This window comes from Scardinius erythrophthalmus (genome assembly GCF_964197995.2).
Source record: "Scardinius erythrophthalmus genome assembly, chromosome: 2".
NCBI classification, from domain to species: domain Eukaryota; kingdom Metazoa; phylum Chordata; class Actinopteri; order Cypriniformes; family Leuciscidae; genus Scardinius; species Scardinius erythrophthalmus.
The window spans coordinates 39,202,212-39,215,182 of record NC_138222.1 but is presented as its reverse complement, the minus strand read 5'-3'; the positions used below and the strand labels follow the sequence as shown (position 1 = coordinate 39,215,182).

The following is a 12,971-nucleotide window of genomic DNA, read 5'->3' as shown; positions in this document are numbered from 1 at the left end:
CTGTTATCAGAGGTGACTGCGTCCAAGTTATACATTTCAGAAATATATATACAAATCACGCAGTTAGCTAACAATATATTACACTGGTGAACACTGTGTCATTTACGGCCCTCCAGACTTTTTTCTCTGGTCACATGCAAGAGTGGCAAACTAATTGTGCAGGTTCTTCCTCTTTGTGTGTGTGTACTTTGATTTGAGAATTTGCATTTTTGTGAATGGTGTTCAGTGTGTTTTGAGTGATGTTTGCATCTGTGTCTGATGGTGTGTTTTGTTTTCTCAGTCTTTCCCTTTTGCTCTAAATAATGAAAGAAGTGTAAAGGTCTAGTGGAGGCTACCCGCTGTGTGCTCTCTTGCTCTTCCCCCCGGCATGTATCTCTTTCCCTGGGTTCCTCATGGCCTACAAAACTTACGATTCATTCCCTATCTATCTATCTATCTATCTATCTATCTATCTATCTATCTATCTATCTATCTATCTATCTATCTATCTATCTATCTATCTATCTATCTATCTATCTATCTATCTATCTGTCTATCTGTCTATCTGTCTGTCTGTCTGTCTGTCTGTCTGATTTATGTGTCTATCACTAGCAGTTATTACGTTGCAGCCTAATTTATTTGTGTAATGTATATTTTCTTTCTTTCTTTCTTTCTTTCTTTCTTTCTTTCTTTCTTTCTTTCTTTCTTTCTTTCTTTCTTTCTTTCTTTCTTTCTTTCTTTCTTTCTTTCTTTCTTTCTTTCTTTCTTTCTTTCTTTCTTTCTTTCTTTCTTTCTTTCTTTCTTTCTTTCTTTCTTTCTTTCTTTCTTTCTTTCTTTCTTTCTTTCTTTCTTTTTGTTCTGAAGAACCCTATAGTGAGTTAGGGTGTAGACTGAGGCTGGGGTTGATAGTAATCCTCTGAGACAGATTAGGTCACCCAACCAAACTCTGAATTAGTGTTGTCATGATGATACCAAAATTTAGTAGTTGGTACCAATACCAGTAAAATTTCATGGTACTCGGTTCTAACTTTGGTACCATAGCAAAATTGTATCTATTTTATTATGTTTTTTTTATCATTATTATTTGAAAATAAAAATAGTAAATAAATAAATGACTTACACCATCAATAATTATAAGTAAATAAAACATTAAAACATTAGTATGTAGCCTTCAAATATTGTTTAATTAAATAATTGCATTAAAAAGATTAAGTGAAAAGTTAGTAATAAAATGAAAAACAAAGAAACATTACAGATAACAGAACAATTGGCTGTTTTTTTTTTGTTTTTTTGTTTTGTCCTATCTGATGCTATGGTTATCACAGTGTCAAACATTGCAGTGTCAGATTGAGTCTGCAAAACTTTGCAGTGTTTACTTAAAATAAAAATAAAATGTATTCAAATTTGCAATAGGTTATTTACAGTAAGTGAGCAAAGTTATACAGAAAAAAGATCCAATGAAGCTGATATCACTTCAGTTCACGCTCAGTGACTGAGTGAAAAGCAAGTGTGCAGGCATCATGCAGAACACACTGTGGTGTATTGAGCGTATTCTGACTAACTTACATTTCTGATTGGCCATTGCGGTCACACGTGCAACAAACATGTCTGCAAATGGCTACAATAATCAATGCTGCAAAAACATGTTGTATATTGGCCAAAATGCTTTGTACCTCAGCTATTGTTTGGTTTTGGTATCATAGATTTGACTTCTTTAGCTCAAATCACAATAAAAAAAAAACTGGAACAAATTTGAAGCGCATTTTCAGATTTGAGTGCATGACCTGCTTGATATGTAATGATGTAGTTATCATTCATATTAAAATATATTTTGCAAAAAAAAAAATATATTCATTGGTTACAGATTTACATGGGTAAAGGATTATGATAGATTTGTTTGCATGTGGCCATTATGTCTTTGAGACTATTTATGCTCTGAAGAAAGTGTGAAAGCAAATACGTGTAGGAAACGTGTGTGTCTCTCTCTCTCTCTCTCTCTCTCTCTCTCTCTCTCTCTCTCTCTCTCTCTCTCTCTCTCTCTCTCTCTCTCTCTCTCTCTCTCTCTCTCTCTCTCTCTCTCTCTCTCTCTCTCTTTATTTTTGCTCTCTTTCTTCCTCTATAACTCTGACTGTTTTCTTTCAACTAGATTAAAGGTGGAATATGCATACTATAACTTGGTTAAAGACCTGGAGACTTTCAATCACATTTGGGGAGTAAACCATGCACCATCTTGGAAAATCTTGGGAAATCCTAACCCCGCCCACCTTCTAACGCAGCCAAGTCACTCAGCTCGCTCTGCTACTCCGGTTATCTCTGTGTATATTTTAGGCAACGAAATATGTTATAAAACACCATACTAACTCTTTTCGTTTTAATTTAAAGAAATCTTAAACATTATAGCCACACAAATGTGGTTCAGGCAACGCATATTGATTATATTCAACTGCACATAACGTTTGCCTATTTATGAAAAAACAAAATATAAAACACAAACCTGCCTCTTTTCATTTTAAATATAATATAAAAATATTAAACATTTTATGGTCCAGGCAATATGTGCATTTGTACTAAACAACAGATGTTGCAGTAAACAACATTACAGATCATCTTCGTTGTATTAAAATGACAAAACTCAACCCAGTCTCTTTTTGTTAAATTTCAGTTTTATCAATATTAGCCATTATAAAAGTAACGTTATAAGTAAAAGGTACAAGAAGCTATACAAATAAAGCAAACAATTCAGTCAAACATACAAAGTCAGCGCTCTAGTCTAACCATACAACGGTAAAGTTAAATAGCTTATAAAGTTATGAAACTTCCCCTCAGCCAAAACTTCCCCTCTTGCCCAGGGAAAAAATTATAGATTCACGAGACCAAAAATTGCCCGTTAGATATACACAAGACGAATTATATCTCATGTTTAACCACTACAGAGACGCCAGAGTCCGCGGCATTGGCGGCAAACCTCATAACGACGAGCCGAGAAAAGGCTGCTCCAGGCGGGAAACATGAACGCTGAGCGCCCGGTCATCGCTGGATCAACTGGATAAAATTTTCATAAATCTTTAAATAAACCACAGATTTGAGCTTTAAACAACTACATTCTCGCCTGAAAAACTCTTAAAACTACATTTCATGATACAGAAACAGTAGTATTATATGTCAACTGTATTAAAAAATGGCGCTTCTTATGTTGTCATTCTCTGTGGCGCTGCCTTGTCAGCTGTCAATCAAGCTGTCAATCAAAGTTAACCACGCCCTTATTGTCATACATTTTATATCTAAATACGATCTAAACTAACGAGTTAGAAAAAAATGCACCCCCCTCACAGTTGTCAGGCACTCGGAACCTATCAAAAAATACAATAAAAGTCCATGGGACCAACCTGTAAAAACATGAATTTATATTGTGAAAACGGACATTTTAACATGGGGGCTATGGACATTTGCTCCCTTTTGGGACCTCCCTCTAGCGGATTTTCGATGTATTGCAGTTTTTCGTACTTCCGGGTAGGCTTCATTTTTCAGATCAGAATGTTGCCGCTTGGAGTAAACCAGTGCATATGTGAATCTGATTTTGATGGTGCTTTGCAAATTTATATTTAATTGTGCTATTGTCTTGCTTGTTTTTTTGTGCTATTTATTATTGTATGTTTGTGTTTTAAATTACTTTTTTAAATCTATGTAAGGTTTAGTTAAACCCTGAATATTCTGTAATAAAAGGGGGTTAAAAGTCTCTCCCTCTCTCTTTCTCTCTCTCTCTCTCTCTCTCTCTCTCTCTCTCTCTCTCTCTCTCTCTCTCTCTCTCTCTCTCTCTCTCTCTCTCTCTCTCTCTCTCTCTCTCTCTCTCTCTCTCTCTCTCTCTCTCTCTCTCTCTCTCTCTCTCTCTCTCTCTCTCTCTCTCTCTCTCGCTCTCTCTCTCTCCCTGTGTGTGTTTTAGAGGGGGTTTGTGGTGTGTTCTGTGTGGGTCATTAATAGCCGTCGTGTTTAATGGGTTCAGGAAACCAATGCTACACATCAGGCCTTCCCTCATTAATCCTCTCTTTCCCTCCTTCCCTCCAGCTCTATCCGCTGTACTCCACATTAGTCTGCAGGTCTAGTCCTAATTATGGACTCTAAACTCTCTCTCTGGTCCTGACAGTGTAATTCATTTTCACCTAAGCAGGACACAGATTTTAGGTTATGGGCAGGGATATCATTACAGTGTTAGACTGTTATAAAAGCTCAGATCAAAGTGAGAGAACTTTAATAAAGCATAAGTGTGTGAAAATGTGATATCTAAGTAAGGTTTTTATAAAAGTGCTTTTGTTAAACTTAAGATGGAGTTCATTAACAGCAGGAAAAGGAACTGACTTAAACATAGATTTTTACATTATTCTTGTCTGTGCAAATGTTACTTACCTCCATGATGCGGGTGTTTTGTGGGTGGTTGTCAGTGTGTTGCTATGTAGATGCTAAGGTGTTCTGAGTATTTGTAGGATGTTGCCATCTGGGTTTGAGGGTGTTCTGGGTGGTTGCTTATTGGCCTAATCTAAAAGGACCCACTCCACTCAAGTCTATGATATTTTCATGGTTAGGCTTTGGAGCTTTGAAGGTCCGTTCAATGTTTAGTGTTCAAGTTCAATGTACTCTGTGAGTTTGGGGTCAGTAAGATATTTTAAGATATTTATTACTTTGTTCAGCAAGGATTAACTTTCTCAACTGTTCACTTATGACAGGGTTTCTCAAACTCGGTCCTGGAGGGCCACTGTCCTGCACAGTTTAGCTCCAACCCTGATCAAACACACCTAGCTGTGAGTTTCTAGTGATCCTGAAGACATTGATTAGCTTTCTCAGGTGTGTTTGATCAGGGTTGGAGCTAAACTGTGCAGGACAGTGGCCCTCCAGGACCGAGTTTGAGAAACACTGACTTATGACATAACCAAGAGAATACTTGCTGAGACAGGTATGTTAACATAATTCTGTGTGTATGTGTCTGTTCAAGCGCAAGTAAATGTGAAAGAGGAATCAATTTGGTGTTCCAGCGCTGTGTGAAACTTGCCTCTTTCTCTCTCTTTGCGTGCGGCAGTATGCACAGATAACAGCGCGCCAGTCCCGATTTTCGCCTCTTTTTTGGGGTTTAAAATCATATGAATGTGTAAATTGGCAAGACAAAATGATAAACTTTCACTCTATGATGGTTAAAAAAAATTAGTTTGGTTAAAACTGTTTTTTTTTTTTTTTAAGAATGTCGGAAGTAATTTAGCTGACAGCTAAGATAACTACATTTTTATTGGTATAGATGTAATTTAATTATACATCCTGTTTAATAAACACACATGAAATGCAGCCTTCTACATGCACTGATTCCATTTAGGCCTGCCTTATAAGAGTATGAAATTTTAGTCTTTACATGACTTTTATATCTGGGGCCATATGTATAAAACTTCAAAATGCTCTTAAGAATAGGCTTCAGTTTTGACTTAACTGAGGTGGCACATAAAGCCCAAACTATACTTCGGTCGTCCGCATTCCATGCTCTGTCCGTGTGTCATCGCATGTGCGGCTCAAGTGACTTGAGCGCTTGAAAAGTGCTAGACAAAGTCCACTAGATAGTGCGCACGCACCAAACTCGTCTTTTTCCGCTCTCACGGCCAAAGGTGTAGGCTATAATTTGAAAGGCCTACATGCTCAACTGTGCATGAGACGGAGCGGAATGGGGAAAATTAACTATACCCAGGCCTTAAATGTTGCAAACTAAGGACTACAATGATGATGTCAAACCAAAAATGTCCGCCCTCAACCTCTGAATTAGCCAATAGTGAGCCTGGAAGGGTAGTCATGGCAGCATGACTATTAATAACTAAAATTAAAAACATAAATATTAATAACTGATTATGTTGTAGTCAGTGTATGCTTTTCCTGTTTATTTTTGCATAGTAAAATATAACCCGTAGTTGTAGTTTGTCTATTTGGCCAAATAATTTTGTCAGATAAATATCTTCTTTCCTCAAATCTAACATATTTAAAAAAATATATAAAACATTTTCCTCGTATTTTGATGGTTTAATCAAACTTGTAGGGTCATTAAAAACAAATTTACCCTCCATACATCACTTTTGGCCACTACTGTATGTTTGGTGTGGTCAGTACCACAATAGTGCTAATGCAGACCCTACTTACTGTGGGCTTATGGGTCCAAGTCATCACTGATGCACTGCTGCAGTTTTCCAGGTTTCAAAAAATGTCATTATTACTTTCATTACTGCAGTTAGAGCATTGATTTGTAGAGAGGGAGAAGTTACATTTTTTACTAGATCAGTTACAAAAAGAATACCTAGACAATCAAGCTTGTATTCTTTCATTAACTTGGTTATTATGTAACTCTTTCTCTTTCTCTCTCCCTCTCTTTCTTTCTCTGTGGAGCTGAACTCCTCCCTTTATCTTGGTGATGCTATTTCATCTTATTTACATATTAACCATTTGGTTGCCATGGCGTAGAGGTGGTTTGTGCCATGTGACCTTCAGAACATGTGCATATCTCTCTTTTTCCTCCCTACGGTACATACAAGCACACTCTTTCCTTTGCTTTCTTCATCTTCTAAGTTATTCTTTCTTGGCTGCCTGTACAAATACAGGTTGCACATAAAATTAAGTACCAAACACATCCTATAAATCTTTTAGAAATGTAGAAATAGCATTTTCACATTACCACATCCTCTTCACAAATTGCAAGCATATTTAATTATATTATTTATTTTATTATTATTTCTATTTATTAATTTCATTTTATTTTTTGCATGTAAGTAGATGATCGCATGAACTGTGTATTGAAGCATTCGTTTGAATTGTTTCCATGAGTCCAAACTTCAAGGCCTTGTTATCTCTCTCTCTGTTTTGTTATCTCTCTCTGTCACACAAAGCCTGTTACAGAACATTGTATTTTACGGAGCCCTTAAACGCACATGGTGGTACAAGAAAAATATGAGTGAAGGAAAAAAGTATGAGATGGAAGAAATTATTTGTCAGTGCTTTTGTGTTCTCTCGTTAGCGGTTTGCGTTCCGCAGAGAAACTTTGAATTCGAAACATTTTGTTCAAACAAACAAAGTTTATCGGGCTAGCGCAAAACATTTGCGAGAGAACGCAAAAGCATTGACTTTTTCCTCCCATCTCATGTTTTTTTTCCACCATCATGTCCCTTTTAGGGCTTCATAGTATTGCACCTAGTAGGCTATACTACCAGAGGAGAAATCTGCACATGCCGCAGCTATGTGCCACCTAGTGAGAAGGAGTGTTATTAAATGACTTTCAGGTCTCTTGTATTGCGTTTACTTTATTTAGCCTTGTAAAAGTTGATCTTACTCCAGTCCCAAGGCTAGGCCTTGCCAAAGCTAATCTCTCTGCTACCCTGTAAGATTCTTATGCTAAGCTGACCCACTTTTGTGTGTGATTTCAGATTGGGGTGGGGGCATAAACATTTTACTCATTTTACTCCTCTCTATTTTTTCATAGTGCAAACACTTGCTTTCATTTTTGCTGTGTGTGTATGTGTGGGCACAAGTGGGTTTTTTGCAGTGCATGTGCACAGTTGCACATGGCCAATCTATTACACTTTGGGAAAGTGAGGACACGACCTCATTTCCCTTTGAGTATCTGTTGTCACTTCCTGTTAGTCGATCCAGCAGCACATGAACTCATGCCACCTGCCTGTGTGTGTGAATCTGATGATTGTAGTGCTGACATGATTATGATGCATTTAAAATTATAATTGTGACTTATTTTACTTGTTTGGATCAAAACAAAGCTGTTTTGTCACAAATTATCTGTTGAATGCATGTGTAGTGTATTAATTTTCTTGAACACTTGCTGTTGTTAATTTTTTGTATGCCTGGTTGGATTCAGCAAGTAAAGAAATTCAGTATTTTTAGGGTTAAGTTGTGAAAGTTAATGTAATAACAGCTAGCACCCTCTGCTGGACCTCCTGTTTCACAATGAGCTAAAGAGGGAGAGAGAGAGAGTGAGCGAGCAAGGGAGAGAGAGAGTGAAAAACGAGTCCGGATTTTAACGACATCTCTAATATTCATGCTGATGCGTTTTGCTGCTTTGTGCTTTCATTTCTCGCTGCTGCGTCTGCGTCTCCTGCTCACCGCACACACCCCAGCCTGAGACAGGGGAGGGGAACAAGGGAAAAGGAAGGAAAGAAAACAAGTGGAAATAAGGAAAACAAGCTACGGAGCGTCCAACTGAGCCAGTACAAAAAACCTTTTGTGTTAGCAATCCTACCTTCATCTGGTATGTGAAAGGAGAAAGAGGAACGAGAAGTCTTGTCGGTCTATGCGTGTGTGTGAACGCAAGAGAGTGGACGAGAAAACGACGGCCGGGAGAGATCGAGTGCAGTTGTTCTCGGACGGACAGTTGGAGGGAATCGATGAGAAAGAGAGAGCAAGAGAGGGAGGGAAAAGAATAGACAGAGCCCAGCTGAGCACAGCAGAATGAGAGAATCCCGGACCAGCGTGGCTGCTTCATCAGTCTCTTCCTCATTCCCTCGTTTTCCGTGAAGCGCGGCTCCATGCAGCCCGGCCAGGGGAGGAGGAGGAGGTGAACAGGGCTTCTTCAGCCACGGACCTGCTGGGGGAGGAAGGGAGAGAGGGAAAGTGAGCGAGAGAGAGAGAGAGAGAGAGAGAGAGAGAGGGAGAGAGAGAGAGAAGGGAGGAGGGAGTGTGCAAGAGAGAGAGAGAGAAAAAAAACGGCGAAAGGGCAAGGCTTTTGTTGGCGATTGGAGAGAGGGAAGAGGGGGGAAAGAAGAAAAGAAAAAAACATGTCTACGGTGAAGAGACCGAGAGGACGGGTGAGTGAGTGAGTGAGTGAGTGAGAGAGCGAGCATGTGTTTGTATATGGGGTGGAGGAGGAGGGGGAGGGAAGGGTGGAGGTGGGGGAGGGGGCCAGCAGGAACTGAACAGCTACAGGCTCATGCGGCAGGCTACACAATCGCCGCCATCTTGTGCTAACTGCTTCTCTCCATTTCTTATTTTCTAGCTTGCATGCTAACAGGGAATGCTGTGTTAGCTAGCTTTTGGTGCCTTGTCTGCTCTTCTTCCTGTTTCGTTTTCAGGGCCGTGGGATGTGCCACATACGTGTGCGCATCAGGCTTTGTGTGGCAGCGCCGCATGCACGTTTCTGTTTCAATATGGTTTCATTATAAGCGGAGACGTTGATGACCTGGAGAGAGGAGAGAGATTGAAATTGCTGCAGCGCTGGCAGCCTGTAATTTCAGTTATTTATAGATGTGTAACATAGCTGCAGTGCTCATGGCTTGCTGCATTTTCCCCTCACTCGCTCTCTCTCTCTTGCTCGCTCACGTCATATTCTCTCTATTACTCATTTTCTCACATACGCCCTCCCGCCTTTCCCCTATAGCTTTTCTCCTTGTCTCCATTCCTGTTGATTTACCCCTTCATGCCTCGAACGGATTAGTGTGAATATTTCAGGAGAGCTCAGTCTCTCTCACTCTGCTCTCCGGCTCATGTTTAGCCACCGAATGAGTTAGTGTTTATAACCCTCCCCCACTCTTTCTTTTGTTTCACTCTTTCCAGATAATTCCCTTTTATTTAGCCATCAGGAAAGCGCAGGCCGGGTGATCCCATTTTATGTATCTCTTTTTTTGAGAGTCAACAAAGCTTTATTGGCATGACTGGAACATTGCTTTGGACGTGTGTCCTGTTTATAAAGAGCAAGTGTGCAAAATAAAACCTAATAAAGTAAAAGATAAGATCTTGTTCTCCTTCTTTATGGGGTTCAAACTCACTTTATCTGCTTTCCTGGTGAGAAAAAGTGTGAGAATTTAAGGAATTAGAGAGTCAGCGAAATGGGCATGAATAATAAAAGTTGGCATGTCTCGGCCTGTTATATGATCGTGCGGTGAATTATACATGTCTGTCTTTTTATTTCATGGGGTGAGGGTGGATAGTGTGAAAAAAACTGTCTCTCAGGTTGACTGTTTCAATTCTTGACCTTTGATAAGTGGGTGATGCCGTTCTGATGAACTGTGACTTATTAACACCTCTATTCTGAATGTTTACAAATAATATCTATCATATTTAAATGCTTAAATTGGTGATAAAGTTATAAATACGTGCATGAGTGTGCAGCCCTCGTGGTGTTCTGCGTTTGCCTGTGCAGTTGTCCAAATCTTTCCTTTATCTTCCTCTATAGCTGGTTGGCCACGTGATTGGAGAGCAGTGAATATTATGAAACCCAGGCTTTAGGAACAATGATGATGCAGCAGTTCAAAGATGGAGGATTTCCCATGTTGTCATCCAGTATGTGTGGGTGGACTCAGGCTTACCATGCTGCATTGCTTCAGCTACTATCAGATTGAGAAAGGATCTCCAAGGATTTTTATCTTGGACCTCCTCTTACTGTATGTTTAGTCTGCTGGCGAGGTCATGAAATGCCTAGTGTGCTTATTAAATTCTCAACCTATATTGAGCTGGGTAAAGAAAGACCCCAAACTCTTGAACGGTATTTGAGCTGTAAGCACATAAAGTGCCTCTACTACCTGACAGGCTTCACTGTAAAAGGTGTAGTGAGAAATCACACCTGTCATAGTAACAGCCCTAGACACTGTAACTGCAAAAAAGAATCAGGGGAGCGAGACATGTTTTAGCAATCAGTAAACTACCCAATCAGAAATGTTATTAGCCTGTCAACAAGGTATGAAATTAATTTTTTTGCCTTCCAGGCACAAAGGCTGGTGAAATTCCCAGTTCAAAATATATGACATATATAGGCCTATATAAAATGTGCAAAAAAAAATTTTTGTTTTTGTTTTTTTGGACTAACACAATCCCTGGTTTCTTTTAATTTAATTAAAATCAGCATGAAATGGAAATTCACCTATCTATTTTCCAAATTCATGTTATTAGTCTTACTTTGAATGAAATGCATACATTTCATTTTCTTTTTTCCTTTTTTTTTTTTTGAGCCTATAATTTTTAATCAAAACATCATAACTGGATCTTCCAGTGAAACTACAGACTTTTCTCTTGTGACGTATGCTGGACTTCTCCAATCATTTAGCCTGCTTAAACCCCAGCCCTTTCTTATCCGCATTCAGATCCTGCCTCCATTCAATCAACAACTGATGAAAAGAATCAAGTCCCTGCCCAACATTTTTTTTCTTTTTTGTTAATCCGCTGCACTGCTGTGATGTACGTCACAATATGAAAAAAAAAAGAAAAGATTTATCTCTACTTTCATTACATTGCGACTTTAAGATCTCAGTTATCTTTTCATTGACACTGTTATTATATTTTTTGTTTTGAGCCCAATTTTTTAAATCAGACATTATCAAAAGGAACCTGTAGAGCTTTGCCTTCACAGCATAGCCTATATTATAAACAAACAAGCGTTCAATTGCAAAATTACCTACCACTGTCTGTAAAACTACTAGCATTTGGTTGGTAGGTCGTTAATTTAATACCCTGCTTGTGAATAATTTTTGTCTGGCATCTCTTTGGAGGTCTGGGTTTTGGAGAGAGGTTGTGTGCTTGAAGTTAACATAATGGTGGAAGTTAGCGAAACATCTTAAATCACTTACAGAACCTTTAATCTTACGTGCAGAGTAGCTGTTTCACTGTACTGACTTTGTCCCCCTTAATAAGAAACCTATTAAAGTATTTACATCCGCTCAAGTCCAAGTTTTCTAGGTCATGACTAGAGGAGTAATGTTATGGCTGTTCATGGAACTCAGCTCATCATCCTGTTTCATGTCGAATAGCGCTCTCAAATTGACCGGAAGACTAGTCTACATGGCATCATGGTTATCTTAAATAGTTTATTGTTCATCATGGGTTTAGCATATGGAATTACAGAATACTGAAATAGAAACTTATCTATTGGTTTCCTGTACAGTCCTGCCTACACAACAATTCTAGACAAAGCTAGTCTTATGGAGAACATTAATATCATGGTTGGATGGTAACATCTTTTTCCCCTCTCTTTTCTCACAGCCTCCTAAGAACACTAATGGTCCCAGCAGCCAGCCACGGGTACTCAGCCCTCCAGTGAAAAACAGCTCCTCTTCTTCCTCTTCATCATCCTCGTACGTATCCGTGTCTGAGAAGAGGGTGCTGAAGCATCAGCAACAGCAGCAACAGCAGCAGCAGCAGATGGAGTCATCTCTTTCGGACGATAAACAACAGAAGGCCAATCGAATTATCTCGGAGGCCATCGCCAAAGCACGAGAGAGGGGAGAGAAAAATATTCCACGCGTCATGAGTCCCGAATGCTTTCCGTCTTCGTCGTCGCAGCACCGCAGTCACAGGGCAGGTTCCTCCAAATCCAGAGGCAAGAATAAGAGTTCCAAGAAGGCCCGGATTGTGGCGTCATCAAAGCCCAAACAAAAGGCTAAAATTGGGTAAGACCACTGTGACATCCTCCCACATTTTCATTAATTTGTTTCTTTGTCTGGGAGTGGGAGGGGAAATGTCATACAGATGTGTCCGTCATGATTTGTGATGACTTCTTCAATTCATCCAAGAACATCTCTGTAACTTCACCTGCGTGTTGTTAGCCATGCAGCTAATTACTGCAAGTTAAAGAGGTTTTCCTGCTTACACGTGGTCTTTCTTAAGTTGTTTTTGTGTGCCAAGTCTAAAACAGATGAGAGTCAAGCTCTCTTAAAGATGCAGCGCTTTATCAGAGTGTGAGGAGCATTGAATGTCATATTAAATGCTGTTAGCTGTTTAATTAAGCACTAAGGCAGGGGTCAGCAACTTATTGTGCGCATGCCAACACTGGGACGCGGAGGGTTAATCGCTGCAAATTTCTGAGATATTCAACCAAGTATACTGAGTCCTTATTAAACATTCCACACACATCGAAATAACTGTGATGCATGTGGAAACTCTGTTCATGCTTACCTGGTCACTTCTCGTGTTTTCTCTGATCGGATAGCCATCCAATCATGAAAAGACCGAAAGAGAAGGGGGTGTTGTGGCACAGTGATTAA

General features: G+C 39.3%; 1 protein-coding gene across 11 annotated transcripts in view; it reads left to right on the top strand.

The window, feature by feature from the left end:
- The window catches only part of chd9 (chromodomain helicase DNA binding protein 9), a 79,472-nt gene that overhangs the window by 18,779 nt on the left and 47,722 nt on the right, over window positions 1-12,971 (top strand). For 7 of the 11 annotated variants that reach the window (XM_081358979.1, XM_081358982.1, XM_081358981.1 and 4 more), the window contains one exon: window positions 11,971-12,377. In XM_081358979.1, the coding sequence (XP_081215105.1) occupies window positions 11,971-12,377 (407 nt within the window). Of the gene's footprint in view, window positions 1-8,672; window positions 8,808-9,011; window positions 9,694-10,171; window positions 10,285-11,970; window positions 12,378-12,971 lie in introns of those variants that run through there. The other 4 variants (XM_081358976.1, XM_081358984.1, XM_081358983.1 and 1 more) reach the window with 4 other exon arrangements.